At 37.4% G+C, this 22,795-nt stretch overlaps 1 protein-coding gene across 10 annotated transcripts in view; it reads right to left on the bottom strand.

The window, feature by feature from the left end:
• Window positions 1–22,795, bottom strand: part of RAPGEF2 (Rap guanine nucleotide exchange factor 2) — a 182,912-nt gene that overhangs the window by 53,186 nt on the left and 106,931 nt on the right. The window contains exon 1 of one of the 10 annotated variants that reach the window (XM_015624566.3): window positions 16,198–16,661. The exons of the other annotated variants lie outside the window; for them this stretch is intronic. Coding sequence (XP_015480052.1) covers window positions 16,198–16,257 — 60 coding nt within the window. The 5' untranslated portion in view covers window positions 16,258–16,661. Of the gene's footprint in view, window positions 1–16,197; window positions 16,662–22,795 lie in introns of those variants that run through there. 10 annotated transcript variants of the gene reach the window in all.

Below are 22,795 nucleotides of genomic sequence, written 5' to 3'. Positions count from 1 at the left end.
AAGGATTATTGACTTCTGCAGAGAGACAGGGGTGGTAAAATTTAAATGGGTGTCTGGGGAATAAAGGAATAACTCTCAGAAGCTACTCTTTTTAAAGGAAAAGTAAGAAATCACTGAAACACATCCATTCTTATTTAATTGAACTACCTTCTCTGTTGTATGCCTGAACTTGCACTTCCTTTTGGAAGTATTTGAATTAAAGATTCAGTGCAGCATTTTATATTCCAAAGTGTCTTCTCCAGAAACCTGGCATAAACACCATTCCTTCAGGAAACACAAATGTCAATTTATTGGCAACAGCTCAAATTCAGGGGGAAGAAAAACTGTTTTATACAGATGTTTACAGTGCCACTGAACCCAAATACAAAAGAAAAAACAGCAGGAAGGATTTGAACAGATTCATGCTAAACTAAACTAAATAATGTGAAACTGTTTTCTGAAAATCCAAACTCAAACATTTATAACATACAATAAACAGAATAAATTTGCAAGATCAAAATACTTTTACTCAGCATTTACTCAGAAGCCCGTCTCAGAAAATATCTGGTAAAAGTGTAGCTTCTTCATTGTTTAACAAAGGATAATTCATTATTTTTAAAATATAGACTCTGGTTTTAAAGTTAGAGCAGTTCTGCTGTGGGGATCAAGCTAAAAAGACTGTCCTACAACTGTTTTGACTGCACATACATTTAATTACTGACAATTTTTTGACATTCTTAACTACTTGTAGAAACTTGGTCTGATAATTTTTGTTCCAAACAGTGCAGTGGAAGTTAAACCTTCCAGAAGAGAGGTAAGTAGGACTTTCAAATTGCAAAATCTCCTTTCTTCTTTTTTTTTTTTGTTTGCTTGTTTTTTGTTGTTGGTTTGTTTTGGGGTTTTCTTTGGGTTTGTTGTTTTTTTCAGGGGGGGGGTCGGGTATTTTATATTTTGATTGCTTTATTTCATAAGATGATCAGATTTAGGTCAAATCCTATTCTCAGTCACTTTGAACTACTGTGAGTAGCAGAATCTCTGTTCTGGTGTATTATGTCTGCTTATGTCCCTATACGATAGGAGTCCCTATTCCATAGGGACACTGCCTATCACTCCTGGTAGCACCCTGTTGTCCCACCAAACACTCACATTTAATAATCCTGACAGAGACTGCACAGCCCACATCCTCCCACAAATTAAAAACTTCTCAATAACACTAAATAAAATTGGGGAGGGAATTCATCTTGTGGAAATCTACATGATGAAAACCAACAAGTAGGGACAGGCACTCACTGATGATTGCTTTTTAAGGTTAAAGGAAAGACTGTTCTTGAGGCACTTTAAATGACTCCTGAAATATCTCTAGGGAAAGAGAGTAGAAAACTGAGCTCAATCACTGAACTTCTGTAAAGGCTCCCCATTATTTAATATACATGAACGAGAAAATAATAAAGCTTGGCTTTGTGGAGATCTCTCTCTTGGGAACAACTGATTTTCATACTAAGAAAATGCATGTTCCCGTTGATGTTTTTCCCACAGTAAGTATTTCTAAATACTTCCTTTTGTGGCTGTTTGGGTGCTTACTATGCTGAGAACTACTGCTGGGTTGGAAACTAAATGGCCCACTTTCAGGGCTTTTGGAGGCTTGTAAGGTTAAATTTTGAACTCTTTGGCCTATTACAAGTAACTGTGGGAGAGGAAGGAACAGAGAACCTGGTCACAAACTTTGTTTCCACAGGAAATCAGACAAAAGATTCATGCCTAGGGAAATAAAAGCAAAAAAAAGTTCAAGAACACTTTATGTGGGCACATATGTTTACAGGAAATGTTAATTCAAACATTTTCAAGGAAGATGTTTTAAATCCTGCAGAACATTTTAAATAAATAGTAGAATGCTTGTGTGTATCTCATATACAGACTCATTTTGGATTAGTTACACAGCAGTCTCACAAGAGGAAGCGGGGGATGCTAAAAAGCAGGGGTAAAAATGATGGCATTCAAACCTAGATTTTATTTTCAGCTTTAAAGCACCACTCAGGATTGAAAATCACAACAGAAAAGTAAAGAGTCTAGTCCAGAGTTGAAAACATACATCCTGGGCACATCTCAAATGGTTAAAGCAAAGACCTGTGAAATGCCCACAGTTCCAAGTGCTGAAGCCTCCCCATCAGTAGGCTGCTCCTACACCAGACCCTGTGTTGGTGGTGGGGTTTTGGATACCTGATCACAGTACACTTCATAATTACAGTGTTCTAGCCACTCTAACAAAGCTTAGTGAAGGTTTTCAAACATTCATGGAGTGATAGTTCAGTTTTGAACCGAAGTCTGAACTACTGCACTTCTCTACTGAAGTGCATCACTGATTTTTACTGCACTGACCTAACTTAAAATAGTAAAAGAAAAGTTAATTGATTCTATAATAAAATAAATAAATAAAGGGCTACTCAGGTAATTTTTTATTTTTTTAAAGATGAGATATGAAAGATGGGATCTCAGAACTCCCCACTTTCCAATTGCAGGAAAAAAAAACAGTTGGCATCACTGTGTAAAAAGACATGGTCGATACAAGAGATGAGCACTAGGAAGAGATGTGAAATCACACACTTGAAAACAAAAACTAACAACCTGGGAAATTCCCTGTCAGAAATGACTGTGAAAAAGTTTCCATGTATCAGCTGATTGGAAGGTGACTGAATTGCTCAGGTGATGCAGCAGAAGGAGAACCCAGTATGATCACGGCATGCATCTTCCAGAAATACAGTTCTGGGCTCTCCTCCACGACCCCAGCAGAGACCTTATTTGGAAATGCTGCACACATTCCCACCTGTGTGTTTTAAATAAAGATGGCTTAAAGCCATACACATACAGAGAGTCAGAAAAAAACTACCAGGATTATGAGAAGACGAAAAACTAATACTTGACAAAGTGCAGGAAGAGCAAAGCTTTTTCAGCCCACGTTGAGAGAACGATCTCTGCAGAAATAGAAAAGAGGAAAAAGAAATATTTCCAGTAAAAGGCAATGCAGGTGTAAAGCCTAATGAGCAGGAAGCTGAAAGAAGGCTGCTATCTAATGAACCACAGAGATTCTCCAAACCAGACTCCACAGGAGCTGTGGTAGAGAAGGCTTTCAAACTGAAGCGAGGCAAAGTTTTGAGTGTGCAGCACAAGTATGTAATGGCAGTGACCCAGAAAATCCTTTCCAGATCCATGTCACTCATCCAAGCAGAAAAATCTGAAGTGAGACTGCTGTTTTATATACTTATTGTTCAGAAGCAGACTAGGAAGGAGGAAAAAAAATGGAGGAAGAAAAAAGACAAAACTCAACATGACTAATAAAAAAAAAAAATTTAGATTTTCTTATTGGTAGCTTCTTAGTAGACACCTAAGTAGTCTGTACACTTCCAAAGAAAAAAAAAATTAAGATAAAAGTATTTAAGGAGCTTCTGTGCACAGATGCAAAAACTGAGCCTGGTGTCTATGAAATACCATATTAATTGAAAGAAATTTGATGAAAATTTGAAGAGAGATGTAACTATTCACAAGCAATTAAATGGAAATTTTGTTTGAAGTCTGACAGCTGCAGCCATGTCAATGCCACCCTTGGAGTTTCAAGTAAAGGATTATCTTTGCTTTAGAGTATCAAGGAACAGTTCAGGAGAAAAGTGGGTGGAAGCTTCCACTATTTTTCCTTGTTTAACAATGAAAGTTGCACACTTCAGCTTCACCTCAAACAAAGAAAAGAACACAAAGAATTGCAATATTACAAATAACACACGAGGGGACATCAAAGCCCTTGCTAAGGCTTGTTTTTTCCAAATATTCTGAATGTAGCATTTTCTAATATAAAGCAAATACGTATATTGCCATAATCACTAGTCTTAGCTTGCTAATTGCACAATATTGAGCATTTTAAAACAATGTTATAAATTGTTTTTATAAGTTGGACAGCTACAAGGCAATTAATTTTGATTGAAAATGGGGATGATGCTATTTTCAAAGGTGAATTTCAAAAGAAAGATTGCTTAAAACTTAAAAGTCTGTAGATAATACTTCTGAGACCAATGCAAAGAGTAAAAAGGTTTCATATTTGCAGATAGTAGAGGTAGTCTTGCCATTTTTCTGGCTAATGAAGAAATAGTACAATAACAACATAAAATATTTTTTAATGGCAAGCATTTCCCTTTAGACATGACTAATGTTGCAAAATCTTCAAATAGTATGTTTTTACCATATCTGTAATTTTTTAATGCTATACTAACATGACTGCTAGTCAAACAGCTTTATTGCTTACTCTATGAGTTTTGCAAATGCAAAGGTATTCATGCCATGGCAGTACAACGGCGGTGAATGTTGCTGTAACACCCCAGGTTTTGCTTGCTACTTTATATTTTGCACTTTTCCTCAGATGGTAGTCAAAGAAAATTAATGAAAATATTTTAGAGCAAGAGTCCAATTTCTATGAACTACTACAACGATTTACTACTTTGGGAAAAAGACTTGCTAGTGTGTGCTCACTGTGATCATAGGAAGGGAAAAAGTAAAGAATTATTTTTCTTCCTTTCATCAAGGAGCCTTCAGGAAGTGCTAAGATGTTCTCTCAGTTCTGGAGCACAATGCAGCAATAACCGTGCAAAGCCATTTAAAATTATTTACACACAGCAACACAGGAACATCTTTTATAGTAATGTCTCCAGCAAAATTTGAAACAACCTGCAGAGCTTTTCTTTGTAGTCCAAGTCACATTTACTCAAAACTGTAGTATCTAACACTAAATTTCATTAGCTTCCCATCTTGTTGTTTGTTTTTTTTAAATTGCCTGATTTTCACAAATGTCCACAACTACATTATAAGATAAGCAAAACAACAAGGCCCCATATGGAGCCTTTTATAAGCAAGGTTGCTTTAGAGTAAGCAGACATTGTCAATTGAAGCAGCAAGTTATTCTGCTAAAATGCTGACATTCATACGTGGCTTTCAGAAATTCCTCTATTTGTGTCTGTGCAGGTGTGCACACAGAGTTTAAATCATCCCCTATGGTCCTGCCTTGCATCAACAGCATGCTAAAAACACAACCTGTGTAACAACTTACATATTCTACTGACATCATCAAGTATTTCAGTGCTGTTTATTTAGGAAGAGATTTTTACATCACAGATTGCCAAGCTGCAGAAAAATAAGCAGTACAGAACTCAGGTTGAAATACCAAGACCAGTAAGTGCAGCCCATTCTACAAACCCAATCAGTTGACATTTATCTTTCTTCTCCCATCTATCAGAAGTTAAACTTTGGAGTAGTGTGAGCATTTACAGGGCCAAGGTGTGTGCATTTACATTAACTACTGCATTAGCTCACCCTGCAACAACCAGCTAATTTGAGAGCCAAACCAAAAGCTCATTTACAACAGCAGTAACATGGTAGCAGTTGTTTGCTGTAACACATGGTGCAAGAGATTTAGAAAGTTACTTTCATAAAAGTGGTAGACATTTTAATCATTACTAGATTAAGCATGTTATCTCTGGATGTCTAACTGAATAAAACCCCAGTGTTCCCAGTTGGAACACTGAAATTGCACTTAAAAAAAAAACAAAAAAAAACCAAAAAACAACCCTCTAAAAATAATCATGCTACTCTAACCCAGGAATTCCTAAATTTAGTTTTCCCTGGGTACCATCATCACAGAAGGAATACTAATGTACAATACTAATGGAAGTTGCAGGTGTAGGAGTGACATTTAACTGCCTAAACAACCTCTTCCTTCAACAGGAAATAAGTAGATAACTAGATTTTCTTTATCCTACTGCTAACATGCACACCACAGTTTGGGAAACTCCACTTTAGTAACCATTCATTTAGAAAAAGCAGCTGTATTCAGGGACCTTAGAAAATATCTGCTAAATGGAAATTTCTAAAAATCCTTTGTTCTGAAATGCAAGAAGTCTCTAATCTTCTCACAAGACACAAAAAACACCACCCCAAAACCAAAATAAAATAAAAAAACCAACCAAAATCAACAAAAAAACAAAACAACAGCAACAAAACACCAAAAACAAGCAAACAAACAATAAAAAAACCTCCAACAACAGCAGTATTATAAACTGTTAAGAACCTACTGAAAATGAGCAAGACTGAATAGGACAGAAATTTCCAGAGTCAGACCACAGAAGATATTTGCAGACGTCATACACCAACAGGCAAGAAGTACACCTAGCATACAATCTTCTACAGTGATTAAAAAAAAAAAAAATAAATCTAACACTGTGCTCATTTTAGTTTGGTTTTCAGTCTGCTCTTAAAGCTGTGAACAACTTCAGTTTTAAAATAAAATATGAGTCTTCTCTGTTGCTTAAAAAAAAAAAAATATCCAGTGAACCATTTCCAGACACAGAGTTAAATAATTAAGTAGTACATTTTACTAAGGCACCAAAATCCATAAATTCATCCATTTTCCTTTTCCTCCTGGTTCCTTAAGAGTGAGGACAACAGGAAAAAGAATATTCTACATTATTTATGTATATTTAAAAAAAATAAAATCCCTCTATATTCAGCTACTTATTCGAAGGTCAAAAAACCTAGCTGAAAATCCACCAGTGATGTAGGTCAAGACTGAAAAGGAGAGTGAGACACACTAAGTCTAAGATCTGACTCTTTCCTAGGAACCTAGCAGAGAAAAGAGCTTTTGCCTGCCAAGAATTTGGAAAATACAGGTTCCTCTTTTCCCCAGTTTGTTATCAGAAATACATTAAGATTAGAGGTTAAGCTGTACCTTGATTGGTGAAACAGCACAAGCAAAGAGTGCTTGTTTTGAAGAGTCTTTAATTAGTTCCTTACAAGTAAGGAAAAAACACAAAACAATCCCCCCCGAAAAAGAAACCCAAACCTAACCGAACAAAAGAAACCCAAAACCTAACCAAACAAAAAATCCAAAACCAGACAAACCAAAAACACAAACCAACAAATAAACAAAAAAATCAAACCAACAAACAAACAAATAACCCACCCAAAAACGCCTCAACAAATGAAGAGGACAAAGAACTTGGGCTAAAATGAGAACAGGGAAGATGGTTCAGCAAAACTAGGATATAGCTAGTTCAGAAATAATTCCCAAAATTCGGTTTAAATTTCACAAAATCTAGAATGATTTTTCTTTTTTTCTTTCTTTTTTTTTTTTTTTTTTTTAAACCATGACTAAATACATTCATGTACAATGTCCTTCATCACCCCATTTTCAAGCCATCAATCCCAGTACCAATAGCAAATGCACGGCCCAGTTCTGCACCCATGTTCTGTTTTTCAGGCTTTCCCATGCTCTTTCAAATCATCCTGCATTAGACCTTCCTGACATTCATGCAACTCCTACAGCATTTGGCAGGCTGGCAGGCACGCAGCAGCAGATAGGCATTTAGGAAACAATGCTATGGATGAAGGCCTAAGAGCACAGCCCAGCTCCCATTCTTCTGGCTCTGCAGGAAGAACAGCAGCACAGAACAGTACGAGCCTATTTTTAACAATAAAACAAGCCAACATAACTACACACACAAAGGGAGACCCACAAAACAGAACAACGTCATTTTTATGAAATCATTCTTCAGAGGGGGAATAAAAGAAGAAAGCTTTAAACCAATCCTTCTTACTTGCAAGGTCACTGTTTGGAGTCAAGCTATAAACTAATAAACCCTTCCTAGTCTGTTTGTCCAAATGACCCAGCACACAGCACCTCTGCTTGCAAGCAAGTGACAGGCTGCAGTCAGCTCAAGTGAGGCAATACTTACAGACTGAGTGAAAGAAATCCCAGGCTGAGGTATTTGACCACCAGGTTATTGTCTGGGTTTGCAGCACAGATCCTGGCTGTCCCTATGCCTCTGGAGATCAGGTAACTGCAGCTACCAAGAGGATGCACTACTGTCACCAAATGTTGGCATATGGTCACCAGCCAAGCCTGGGACAGTTGAAGTAAGTCATCTACAGGTAGAAAGCTACAAGGGAGAGACATGGAGCTACATTTTATGCCTGCCATGGCATTTGTTAGCTTATGAACAGATCCTAAATGCACATATAATGTAATACTTTGCTCTTCTCCACATTCTAACTCACAAGCCTGCTTTTCCTCTGTTTTGAATAGCAACTGGCTCTTGATCCATATTGGGAAGTTGGAACTGAAAGGGAAGGCTGGTGTTAAACCAGTTTGCATATAGCCAGTCTGAAGGAGAATTGTCCTCTCCATCTCCATGCAGGAGCTGGAAACGCCATTGAGGTATACATATATTTGAGTGTAGAGTCACAACTGTTTTCACATTCAAAGCAAAATCTTTTTGACATTTTGTCAAATGGTTCAGAGCTTTCTGCTGTTTACACAAGCCACTAAACTGGAATTTAGAAGAAGACATGTAAGGAAAATCAGAAATGCCATTTGAATTAAATGAAGGGCAGTCACACTCCATACACCACAAAGGATAGGAACTATTGAAATTGTAGCAGATCAAATTATTTGATGCTTTTTAAGGCATTCCAGACATGCTCTGGAAGGAACATCATGTTACTGGAGACATCAACTTGACTGCCTACAACTCAGGACTTGGGAAAGGCTAGAAAACTACTCATTCCAAGTTGTCAGGTTTAGCAAGCTACGTCCCATTTAGGAAAATCCTTTTTCACTTTTCATGAAAATGGAACTAAATATGCCAGGATTTTCTGTTCCAACACCTGCAACGGAGACCAATGATCACAAAAGGACTGATGGCCTAATTTTCAGCTTTTTTGAGCAGCTTGAGGTTGAGGCCATGTATAGAATGCCAGTTTAGCTGAACACCATGAAGCTGGTTCATGGCAGCAAGCTTCATATTTGCAGTGAAAGCAACCCAAAAATACAAATATAGCCTTTTGTCCAAAGGGCCGACATTCTTGCTAACAGAATTAATAGAATCTTGCAGTCTAGTAACCAAGTCCAGCACCACAAGAGTAAAACACAAACAACAAACACAAAACGTTTCCTGTCTTCCAGTTATTACACCAAGTGTTGCGAACCTTCATCCTTCCCGAGCAACAATTAAATCAAATAAATTAAGGCAATAGCTCATCTCCATCCCTACACCTCAGACTTACTAGGGACCAAGCAGCAGTACTGCTTGTGTCAGGTAGTATTATAATGTAAAGCTGTTTTCCTTCAACATCACCCACACAACAGCAATGCAATCTGTTGTCCTTCATCTGTCCTTCTAGAATCCTCATACAAAACAGGGGGTTTGGAAGGAATGATAAACACTCCAATAAATTTTAGCTTCTGGGCACAGGATCTGCTTTCACAAGTAACCCACTGAGCAGAGACCCCTTCAGCACAGTTTATTCTTCTCCTGGTTCTCAGCTGAATCATCACCATCTCAAAATGAGCAGCAAAAAGACTACTGGCAAGCTGACAAAATCGGAATAACCACCAACCATCCAATTCTGGGATACCATACGAGTGCCAGTGACATTTCTGTAACAGATTGATGGGTTAAGCATGCAGAGGTTAGAAGCCTAAAAACACTGCAGAACTGCCACACTCCTCTTGCACTACAGCTACCACATTCTTAAATACTATGCTGAGAATGAAGTGTGGTGGGTACAAGGTTCTTTGGTCAAGGGTAAATCTCAATACATTAATATTTCATGTTTCTCAAATCCTTAACATTAACTATATTTCTCAAAAACTGGAAACCCTGGTTCAGTATTACACTCGCAGAAGTCCTGAAATACCCTATCAAGTGGCGTTTTTTTCCTCTTTCTAGTAGTATTACTTCTATTAATTTCAAATTTTAGAAAAAGCTACCAAGAATGCACCAGTAATAGTAAATTAAAAGAATTAGTAGTCTGGGAATATATGTGCTGTTGCAATTAATGTATCAAAAATAGAAATCAGAATTTAATAAAATAACCCTAAGATCCTGAAAATATTGTCTCTATTTCAGTCAAGCAAAAATCACACCACTGTGTATTCATTGAGGGAGTAGTAAAATTAGCTCAGTTTTTCAAACATCAAGGATTCTGTTAAGGGCTAATTTGTAGCGATTTAAAGCCTAGAATACAACAAGGAAAAAAAATATTCAAGACAATTAAAGAAAAACAAGCTTCAAATAAGTTTAAAAAATTATACTTTAGTTTCTAGCACCAACATCATGATCTCAGAGTTCTTATGGTCTGAACACTGCCCCTAAATATTTATGCAATTCTAGTTTAGAATTTAGAAATCATAGCTCCTAATGTTCATATCTTTAAATCATTCCTGTTATCTCTTGATATTTCATTAATTTTGCAGACAGCCTGTAAACTTATCAAGTACAAAAGTATTTTACAGATAGCTTCAGTTCATGTTAGCAGCAGAATACAGAACACGAGACACCTCCCCTCACTTTTGCTGCTGGAGTAGTACCATCAGCAATCACGACTGCAGGAAAAAGCAGCACATCTCACAGCATTTTCTAATCCTCTTATAAGCTACATGTTTCTTTACATATCACTGAGATCCCCTGCCTTTGATAACTAAAAATGAAATTTCCCAAAAAACTAACTTACTTCCTCTCACTGGAACATTTTTACTGTTTTGTTCGCTAAACTGTTGAGTTTACGTCACTTGGAAATGAAGTACCAGCATTAAGCATCACTGATTAAAACCCTTGAGCCAGTATTCAGCAAGGGACTGCAATTACTTTGCAGGTGGAATAATGAACTTGAGATACTGAGGCACAGGATTTCCTTCGTTTCCTCAGTGCTTGGTTTCTAGTCACAATGAATCTCATGCTGCTCATTGTGCATTCTGTGAATTCCATATTTAACTTACTTTTAACTTAGGCTACTTAACACAACACATTATCTCTGCTTTTTAGAGTTTCTCTTCTTCCTATGCCTTTATTAACTCATAGAATCAAGAGCAAGTCAACACTATGTTAAGGAATTTAGAATTTTTTTATTTCTTTTGATATGGGGGATTTTTGGTTGCTCAGATAGTTTGTGGTTTTTTAGCATTGTTGGGTATCAGCAGCTCTCAATTTCCGCTAGATTTTCAGCACGTCTGATGATCAGGCAGGAGTGTCAACAACTCAGTAATAACAGATAGCTTTAGTCTCTCAGTCTCAAAATAGCATTTTGGAAGAAGCTGACTTTCCTTTTCAGGTTCACATCTGCATTGTGGCTATAAATGCCACATTCCAGTATGCACCATCAAAAACCACTTTGCAAACACTCCAACAGCACCACTACCTTTGGCCACTTTAGAATATAAACCAGAGCCATAATACTGAATATATTGTGAGGCCTGAAACTCTATTACTTCATAAACTTGCAAAAAAATGCCCTACTGTGCAATCTTCTACATCAACTATCCATGCTGACATGAAAGAATTTTAGCTACTTCATCACATATAGATGGTAGCCTTTCTGGTTTTGTGGGGTTTTTTTGGTTTTGGGTTTTTTTTTTTATCTCTCTTCTCCACTCACTTTGAAATATGCTGTGCAATCCCCAGGCTTTGAAACCATAACAAAAAGATAGCAGGATATCTTCTATGTGCCAAGGATGCTCTCACTGCCATCTCTACAGGTCACTAAATGCATTCATGGCCATTCCTATGAAATGACCCAAATTCTGCCATTTATAAGCTTTTGGGGAAATCTCCAGCTAAATGCTGTCCCGCAGAACAGGAATTTAGCCAGAGTCTACCACAGATCCCTGGCAGGATGCCAGGCAAGTCACTTAAAATCAACCTTGCATATGATCATCAGGTTGTGAGTGCCTGAACTGGGCCAATACAGAGAACTCAAGTAACAAAATCCATCTTTTGAATGCATATTTTGACCTTCCCATGCTGTGGAATGACCATCTTAAGCTCTCAAAATTCTGCCCTTATGTTTTGCTGAAGATTTGCTTCAGCAGATCTACCTGAAAAATTAAGATAATGCCGCCCCCGCAATACCTTAATTAATTGCCTGAACACTGTCGTTACATGCATCTTGAAAAGCCACCGAAGAGAATAATATTTATGCTTTTCTCTTCTGAGTAAGACTCGAATAGTACACCATAAACACAACCTGGCCTCTTGAGCAATGAAGCTAGCCCAAACATCAAACAGCTGCTCATTACAAAGCTATCCATCTTGAGATACATCTTGCAGAAGATATACGGTCATGCAATTAAGGACTCTGTCATAATGCACTTATAAAAGAGGTGAAACACTATTTCTAATCACGTGAAAAATCCACAATCCCTTTATTGGTTTCCATAGAGGAAAATTTTTTTCCAAATATGCAAATTAAAAGGAAAGGAATAATCAGATAGGGCGAAACCAGAAATCTGGTTTCAATAAGTGCTAAAAATAAAGGTGCCCAACAACAAAAGAAGGTGATATGTATCAGTCCAGAGCAATGTAATTCATCAAGATGAACAAAATCATTACCATCAGCAGCTGCAGCAGCCAACAGGTCACTCCTACTTAGACAGAGCTTTTTCATACATCTATTTTATCCCCAGGTGTGTATATACAAATGAGCAAAAGCTTAGCAGCTGTAGCCATCTGATAGCAACACCGCATCTCTTCTCCACGACTTATTAGTGCTGTGTGATGCTCACTCAAAGTACAAATAACTGTATCCTGTTACATTTACTATATGAGTTAAGAAAAAACACTGATGATCTCTTCCAGTAACAGAATTTTTTTTTTTAGTATAGTTCTAGATTTCTTAGGAAAGCATGCCAACAGGCACCCTTACTACACATCAAACTAAAATAACCATATTTGAACAACCCCCGTTCAAGACTTTTCCTCAAAATATCACTCATTTCCTTCTCTTTCCTGGCATGGAGGGGACCCCTAGCACATGGCTACAAATCTTTGTGAATTAAAATATGGTAAGAACAACCCAAAAATTTAACTTACTGCTTCCAATATTTTTTAGTAACTCAAGACAGGTTGAGCACATCAAAGACTGCAGCACCCATGATCATTAAAGAAGTGCCAGCAGTGAAACTTGGTTTTTTTTAGCAGACTTTATTTCAATTACACCTGAAGTAGAAATACACTTTCTTACAGGTTGTACGTAAGTCACTCCAATGTATTGTGCAACTCAAAAGATGTTAATGATGACACAGTCATATAAGAACTATGCATCTCAAGTCCCCTTTTTGCAAGTCATTATACCTGTCAATTTTTTAATTTTGTTTTTACAGAGTAAAGTTCCTGCAAACAGCAAATACAAAGGAAAAAGAGAAATGAGATCGAAAGCTAACATCTTACAAGGCCCAAGCTTACAATGGGAACCTTCTAGACCTTCATGCGATTTTTTCCACATAATAAACCAGGTATAAGATGCAATGTGTGAAGCTTTCCAAGAGACTGTTTAAACATCCATAAAGCAATGTTTTTTGAAACACTATTCATCCTCCTAAAATTTAAGATTAGGAAAATTATAATGAAAGCCCTACAAAGCTGATTGAGAGGACTCTTACAACCAGCAAGGACATAGCCAAATAGAATGAGCCTACTGAAGATGGCCCATCCCTGGAAGTGTTCAAGGCCAGGCTGGATGGGGCTCTGATCAACCCAGTCTAGGAGAAGGTGTCCCTGTCCATGCCAGAGGGGCTGGGAGAAGATGGACTTTAAGGACTCTTCCAACCCAAACCATTCTAAGATCCCTTTAATTACACAAAATCTGGTAAAGTACATCAAATACAAGAACTAAGCTGAAGTATTTTTGCAACAATCCTGCTTTCATTTTTCTGCCATCTTTCACCCAGAGCATAATTTTACTCCCTGTTAAACAGATGACAGTAGTTGTGTATCAAGGAACATCACCTTCAAATATGTGCTTGTACCTTCAATCTGCTTCAACTTCTTCTTCAACTGCTTCAATCAGTTCCAATTTATGAAATATGAGGCATGTAAGGCCAATACACTTGATTGATTCTGCTGACCTTATTTTCTATACTAAAAAAATCTAGGAAATACAAGATTTACTCTTCCACTCTCCATTTTCACCATGATTAAGACAATGACCAGTTTGCATACCACTTTCACAGAACAGTAGATTTAAACCATATCCCTCATTCCCTAACTAAACTAGTGGGAAATTAAGATTTAACAGCATTAAGCAATTAATTCACAGAAATTTGTGAAACTTTGCACAGGAGATTTTTGTATTCAGTTCCAGATTGGAACTGAATTTTGCATTCTGCTCCAGCAAATCAAGCTGTGAGATTCTGGGTGGGGATTCACAGAAGTAATTAAGTCTCTCTCCTTGAAATAAGTTCAAGTCAGATATCAATAAAATATTTAGAATTCTGGGAACATACTAACATAAAAATAACTCATTACCAGAAATGATTAATTCAAGAAGTTTTTCTCTTAGGCTAAGTAACATAAAGTCTTATGCCTTGGAACTCCAAGCTTCCCCTCCCTCTATGAAAAATTTAAATCTTTCAGTCTTACTTTCCAAGGAAAATAATGTCTACCTGGTGAACAGGCATGAAAGTTTGATTGTCAAAGCTGTGGTTTTTGCTGAGCTAGTCTGTGTCGTAACAGTTTAGTTTTAAAGTTCTATATAGTCTTTAAACTAAGTCTTTTTTCAAGCAAAATCTACAATTGCATGTCAGACAATATGATTTCTTTCTCTTGCATATATGTGGACATTTGTAAAGTCCTTTTTGACCTTTTCCCTTTTACTATTACTACATTTTAGCCCAGTCTCCATTTTGGAGAGTGAAATTGATTGTTGTGATTTAAAATAACTCAAAGTTATACAACTAGCATGTGACAGAGTTTATAAGGTAGAGTTTCAAAAAAGCTAATTTATTTTTCACCCTTTATCTATAAGCACTTCTTTAATGTCAGTTAAACTTGTTGTGCCACCAGAGTAAATCTAGAACTTTTCATTGACATTCTCTGGAGAGTAGAAAGAGCAGGAAAACCCAATACATAGGCAGCTTCTTCATTTTATTCCTATTTGCAAATTCAAAGGATCCTATCCTATTTCAGCTTCTTCAGTGCTTGAGTTTCAGGAGGAAAGAAGGTGGGTTTTGTTTGGGTTTTTTTTTTAGATTAAGTTCTAAATATTTCACGAACGCCAAGCGGTTTGGTTACATCAACGCCCTTATACTTAGAATGTAATTAACAAGGGAAAGGAACAAAACAGTCTACAATAAGAAACTGTGATATGTTGCTCCATGTGTAAGAAAAAAAATCATTGGACACATTTTAAAACATTTCTAGATTACTTGCTGTAATTCTACACAATCAACATTTAATTCCTGCAAAAAAAGGAAAAAATTTTCTTCCTTCAAAAAGTTCCTGCTATCACCTCTTCCCAGTATTTACAGTTCTTTAACTGTATGTGCTGAACTGCTCACATTCCCATGCACATTCTAAGACACAGTAGTCAAAGAACACATATTCATAAATATTCATATCTTCTGAAGAAACAAATTTTAAGATTGAAAACAATATTGAACCATTTAAAATCTAGCATGAAGATTTAAACATTTTAACTGAGCAATAAGGTTTTATACATTTTTATAGAACTTACAGAACCTTTTTGTCATGCAAAACCTAAATTTCTAATTCTTGACACCTGAGGCCTTGTTAAATAATGTTTGCTCTTCTGCTTATGAATGCATTTTTCCCAAACAATAAACACAGGCAGCCTATGGGATTAAAGCATGACAAAGGTGTAGCTGACTCATGGGATCAATTAGAAAGCATCAGTACTTATGCCTTTTGTTCGTTCCATGTTTTACTAACAGTTTCTGCATTTCAGCATGAGTGTATCACAGATGTTAAACGCCATCCTACAAGGCAACAGTACACGAGTACCACACACTAGGCAGAATAAATCTATTCTTATCGTCACCTACAATTATATCACTTGTTATACAGCTTACAACATATTGCTTTAAACTTTTAACAAATGCATAATGATTTTAACTGAATGCTCATAGCTTCCTGCCCAACAAAAGTATGTCAGCATTTTTTCAGTAAATTTTTAACATTAAAAAGCACCTAGAGAGTTGCCTTTTCTAAGCTAAACACAATTTCAAAGACAGCCACCGACATTAACGCCACCTCAGGTACAGCTTTCCCTCCAAACCCGCTGTTAAATCCACAAGCAGGAAAGCCAGTGAGCAGGACGACAAGCAGTTTCAATCTCCATGCAGTTTGCCCATGACAGGTTATTGATAGAACAAACAGAATTTGCAATACTTACTGAGTGTTTCTCCTGCTGGCCCATAACTCCATGGTTAGCTGGGATTGCAAGTGGTTTCATAATGAAGAAACATAAGCTGAACTGAATTTACACATCATGTACCAATTTCTTATGGATGGCAAGTCACCCTCTACAGCATTAAATTAAAAAGAGGCGGAGGGGGTGAAACCAAGCTGGAGCTAAAAGTGTCACTACTGGTAAGCTCAAAACCCCCCTCGCACTTGTAGTGCAGAGCAGCAATCCGAATGACAGCGTTAGTCTCCATTTTTGCAACACTGAAAGTCTAAGCATGTCAGGACGTAGAGAGCCTGATGAAACCCTACATATCCAGCATCCATTCAAGGGAACAAAACCATTCCCTGAGCCTGAGGAATGGGAAAGGGAAAAAAAAAAAAATAAAAAGGACGAAAAAAAAGCTAAAATGGCTGACTGCACAGAGACTCCCTGAAAAAGGCTTAATACAGTATTATATTGGTCAGGGTGCAGGAACCAGCCTCCAGCACTCAGCCAAGCATTGTTAATACTCCTGTTTCATTTGCAATCACACACTCACAAATGCAGCCTCCCCCCTCCTGCCACCACTACCCTCCACTCCCCCAAAATCAGGGCAGCGCACTCGAATAGGGACCTCCTCCCCTGGCTGCTAATGATGCTGACAGAGTAGTGACCAGTGATCTCTGTTCCACTCAGCTAACCAAGTTTGCACAATTAATCTCAGCAGCGTGACATTGATGGACATTTAATTTTATGATGCCTGCTCCTCACAATCAAGACAAGCACTTCTACCGCCCAAAGAGCCAGCAACAAAAATACAACACAGTTACACACACAAAAACCCAGAGAATCATGAGTCTGAATGCAATACGCCAATATAATTACGTTATTGTGCTTACTTTGGAAGACCATGGCTGCAGGCAGTTGGCATAGCAACGCACAAGGAAAGCCATTTCCTGGGTAGAAAGAATGCTTCCTTTTCTAAATAAAAAATTCCTCTTAGGATACAAACGGCATTGCTGCTTCCTGCAGAAAGCAAAGACACTGAAGTCTGTCTCTTAACCTGCACACAGGCACACTCAATGCAGTTCGAGTGATGTAAGTGGATTTCTCTCTCTCCCTCTCTCTCTTCTCCCTCCCTCTCTCCCTTTATCCACCGAAATATTCGAGTCAAATGGAAGACACATTCCTAGAGGCTCGCCCCCTCTGATACTTAACTGTTTCACTCATTAAGGTAGAGATGGACAATGCAGATAAAACAGCAAGCTCCTGCCTGTGGCTGGTATCAGCCTCGGAAGATCAAGGCATCCCCAGAGGGGAGGGATCCGTTTGCTGCTGGCTCCTAAGAATATCACTGAAGTCAGGGTGGGAATGAGGACCCACGTTTACCTCGACAAATCCTGAGCTGAACATGACTTTTCAAGAAAATAATGCTAGAGAAGAGACATCACCTCCCTTCCCCCCCACACTGCCCCCACCCAAAAGAGAGCTGCTGCAGAGCTGTAAACATTTTTATCACGTATTTACAAACAGTGCACTTGATGAGCTCTCTCAGATTTTCAGCAGCTTCGTCCTTTCACAGGCCAGAGACATCCATCCACAGGGTGTGGGAGGTACACGTCCAGACACCTTTAAAATACCATTTCAAGCCTCTCTGAATGGAGCTCCTGCTTCTCCTTATACATTGAATACACAAATTCTACTAAAAACACATGGGTATACAGACTGTGGAAGAGATTGACATAAATATGGCATTTATAATTCTCCCCTCAGAATGTACTTGTACCTTAAACTCAGAAATATCCCCCGTCACTCCCATTTATGCTACACCCCTTCTCAAGCTGTATTAATAAAATCACACTGCAGAGGAGCTGAAATGCAACAGGGATGTGCCCAAGAAATAAATCTTCAGCCCCATATAATGCACCTCCTTAAGTGCCACAGGTTTGTACCACTTGACACAGGAGCAGCCAAGCAAGGCACATGACACACTTCCATAGAGCTTCAACTTTAGTACAGTTCTCTGTACCATCTTTACAACACATTCTTCAAAATCAGAAACCATCTGGCCTTTCAATAACTTCAAAGCTTTTTTTTTTTTTTTTCCCAGCAAGGACAATAGAAGAAAATACTTAGCAGTTGTTACACAGGCAAAATACACAGGAAAAAACTGCATACTACAGAATACTATGTCATACAATCTGCAGCTGCCTTCCCCCAAATTAACATGTACACTGATAATGAGTTTAGTTTGTTACTCATTGATTTCCTTCACTCCTGGCAATGATTGCTAGCAAATGAGGCTTTAAAATTAGTGGAAATGAATTCTAGTAATGGCAGAGAAAATCCTGAAATAATCCAGTCTATTTTTTTGCAGAATTCCTTAATGGACACAGCTTCATATACAACACCTTTTAAATTCAATGTATTTACATTTATGTGAATTTAATGACACTAACACCCTTGGTCTTCAGTATATTCTATAATGTAAGTTATTCTTTAAATTATTCAATTACAACAATTACTTTAGAATTTTGAAAGTCTTTGCTATGTGCCAATGCAACTAACAGATGATTTTACAACATTAAGTTATGCTTAAGCCTTGTAAAACAGTTTAATGCTCAGCACAATCAATTTTCTGATGAAGTGCTGATTAGAAGTTATGAACTCTAGGAAACTTAGGCAAATCCCCTCTAGTACAAAATTTAAAGACACTACTTGTTAACAATGCAATTAAAACCCTCTTCAGTTTGATTGGGTGGCCTTGTGGTTAACACCATGAGCAGAATTTGAGTACTTAATGCTTGTGTCAGGGAAAAAATGAAGTTTTGCCAAAACAGAAATATCTCCCCAGTGCAGGAAAGCAGCACATGACTTTCTGAAGTCTATCACACACACAACTATCAACATGCATCCTTTCCTGCATCACTTAATATTTCCAGCTAAAATCCAGCATAGGTTTCTGTACTGTAAGCCTTCACAAGTAACATGAAATCATGATTAAACCCATCAAAATGGTGAAACACAAAACTTTCACATGACATTGCCATGAAACACTTCCTTACTACTTGTGCTGGTCACCACTACACACCCTCTACTCATCTGTTAGTAAATTAAGCCAATACTTCGTACATGAATGCAAAACTTTTTATTAACCTAACAAAGTTTAATTGATGTTCACATGCATCAGACCGACAAAAACTTTGTGGTTTCCAAAATAGAAAAATGAGCCTCTTTACATTCAAAATGTGAAAAGTGACATTTATGAAATTAGGTGAAGAAAACACCACTCAAAGATAAATTTGTGAGTCAAAACGGGCTTTTTTCCTCCTCAACTCCCACCACACCATTTCCAGGTATGGTGTGATTGTACATAGTGTCCATTTTCAGTTCAGAAAATACTTACATATAATTTATTTTCATAAAAAAGAATTAAAGCAGAAGTCCAGTGAATTGTTACAGGTTATAGTGAAAAATTATTGGAATTTAAATCAGTGTAAGACATGAGAACAATATATTGTGGAAAGTTTCTTTCATAAACAAGTACAAATGCATCACAGAAAACAAACCTGCAACTTTCTGTTCACAGGTTTTTCAAAATCCATGTAAGGACTCCTTGCTTAGACTTAAAAGTTTGGGGGGGAAAAAAAAAAGGCAAGAGAGTTTTACAAATGTCTTTGGGCTATTAAAGTGAAATGTTAATAAACCTGACATGCAATAATTGCACATGATGAGCCATTCCTGGCTGCTTTCAAAATACTGTATTTATAAAATAAAAAAATAAAAAAAAAAATCTAGTGTCCCTTTATGAGTCACAGAAAAGAACATTAAAAAGCCCTTTCAAAAGTTACTACAAATGCATGGACATCCTAGGACTACCCCATAGGATTAGGGATTCTGAGCAAACATTGGTAGAGATCTCAGCAGCATGTATCATCTGACTGTAGTCTCTCAACTATTTTACATTCTAGAACACCATCTCACATGGATATCATTCTCCTAAGCAATGCCAACAATGCCTGGAGTATTAAACCTTTTTAGGTTAATGACAAATGCTGCAACAACAGATTACCTCAATTTCTAGCAGCTACCTTAACTCACAAGTATTTACAGAAATACTTAAATTTTTATACTGATTACATACACAGAGACCATTCTTTTCCTGAAGTGCCTCAAAATCAGAAATTATCAGCACATTTTCCCCCTCCCTTTAAACACAATGTAAAGTATCATTTCCTTCATGTTCAAATACTTAGTCAAAACCAACAGAACACTCTAAGGTCACCGAATTTACTGCCACTGCACGACTCCAGTAGCTAGAAAAAACACTCACAGTGAAGGGACAATTACACAGATATTACACAGCTGTGTAGGTGGAATAACAGACAGCTAAATTGAAGAGTGCAAGAATGCAGTACATAATTTTAAGGAAGATAAGGCAGAGCTATCGTCTCTTTCCCCCATCCTCCTCACTTGGAAAGAAGTGGAAGTTTAAAACTTAAATTTGAGCTCAGGGCTATTGGACACAATACTGCTAAGCTCCCAGGAGCATGCTTCTGAATTTTATAATGCTGGTGTTCTCTGCCTCCTACTAACCTTACCAGAGAGATTACTATGCGACAATCTGTTGCTCCCATCAGATGGGACCAACTGAAACCACCAAAAACCCACTACAGTAATTCACTCAAAATGCTATGATACACTTAAATGTCCCATACAATACATAAGTCTTATTCTAAAGTATTCAGACAAATTTACTGCCAACAATTTAAATCTCTGGGTCCGTATGACCTGATTTCACATGAGTTCCTATTTATCAGCATAAAGCAGATGTGGGACAGTCTAGGCATCCCTATCCCTATTAGTATTTTCTCAAGAACTTTGAGAACTTTAAATAAATAGAAGTAAATTAGCAAACATACTCCAAGGTACTAAAATATCACTTTGGCCAAAACACATAAAGTAGTAGTATTCACCCCATTATTTTTTGTTAATTCACAAGGCTGTGGCAGTGCCATCACTATAATGATGCTCACTGCAAAACTGATGACACCAAAGCAAGACTTACAATGGAGTGGTGTGTGCTGTTTTGATAACACATTTACTAATGTGACAGACCATTTGAACAAATGCCCTTCTGTTGAACTGCTCCTGCAGATGAATCTATAACCCAGATCTTTAAAATAATGACAAGCCCAGAGCAGTCAGGCTGGTGCCTCAGCTGGGTGGATGTGCTGTAGCCTGCCCATCTTCCCTCTGACAGCAGACTCATTTGTCACCTTGCGTGCACAGCTCTGCTTTCAGTACAGCAAACTTTTTATTTGCATGCCATCCATCTTAAAATGGCAGCAGGTCATAGTATTCATCTAAAATACTTGTCATCCAATTCTCTTACGTTCAACTGCTATGTTAGAACAGATATGGAGAAAACCTAGGGTTGGTCACTCATCCAAAATGTGACAAGATATCCTATTTCCAGAATATCTAAATTAGCTTGTAGAACTGACTTCAGCAAAGGCTCACCACAGCACCAGAGCACAGAAACTTTTCTCTGGGCTCCATAATTATTTATTCTCTTTATCTAGTAATGCTTTCAGGAAAAATAAATAAATAAATATATCTTTTGTGTTCCTGCTAGGTCAAAATCATATAAAATAGGTATATTTGTGAAGCCACTTTATGTGATGTTTAACTGATTTACCTGTGATTTTCACACAAAACAAAGCACTCATTCTTACACAAGCCTAAAGTTGAACAAATATCACCATGGCTTTAAAACTATACATTATCAAGTGTTAAACATTAGGGATAAAATTTGCAATATTAATGACTTCAGCTGGCAGATTAGTTTCATTTCCTTAACAGTTTCAGTACTTCAGAAGTGGAAAAAATGCATTATGTCAGGATAGATGGAAGTTTTTTCCCCAACATTTACAAAATTTTCTCATGTCAGTGTAATGACCAGATTTAATAATAGCATATTCATTACATCGGAGAAGATAAGAATATGCTTTCTGGTTTTTTTTGCTTTAGGAAAAAAAGCATGAAAGCAAAACAGCAAAAACACTTTTAAGGTCAAGAGCCATGATGTCAAGCATACAGGAGTAGCAAGCTTTCTTTACCACATCTGAACAGCACTTTGATATCCAGAACTGCTGGGGACAAGGTTCACTACTGAGATACAAATTGGCCCACTGTCTTGGAGGAAAAACAAACTAACAAAATATCCACAAAAACTCCCACATATCATCCTGTCCCTACCAATTTCACAGCAGGAATCCAGGAACACAAGTCCTTCACTTACATGAGGCAACCCTAAAATTTCACATTCTTTGCTGTAGAACAACATAGGAAAACTTTAAAGAAGGTGGATGACTGCAAACCTCTTCCATGTGTATCCTACTGCTTCACTGTTAAAAGGTAAAAACAAAACTCAGCAATTTTTCTGAGGTCAATTAATTGTCCAAATTCTATATTGTTATGGTCAGTAGCAGCCCCATTGAAACGTGTTACCTGAAATATGCTGCCATATTTGCATTACAAGGATGATTGTTGCGGCACAGAAGTGAACGTATCCAAGATCAACCAAGGCAGGGGAACAATT

This window comes from Parus major, chromosome 4 (genome assembly GCF_001522545.3).
Source record: "Parus major isolate Abel chromosome 4, Parus_major1.1, whole genome shotgun sequence".
Lineage (NCBI taxonomy): Eukaryota > Metazoa > Chordata > Aves > Passeriformes > Paridae > Parus > Parus major.
The sequence above is the reverse complement of the archived record's forward strand: the minus strand, read 5'-3'. Positions and strand labels throughout refer to the sequence as shown.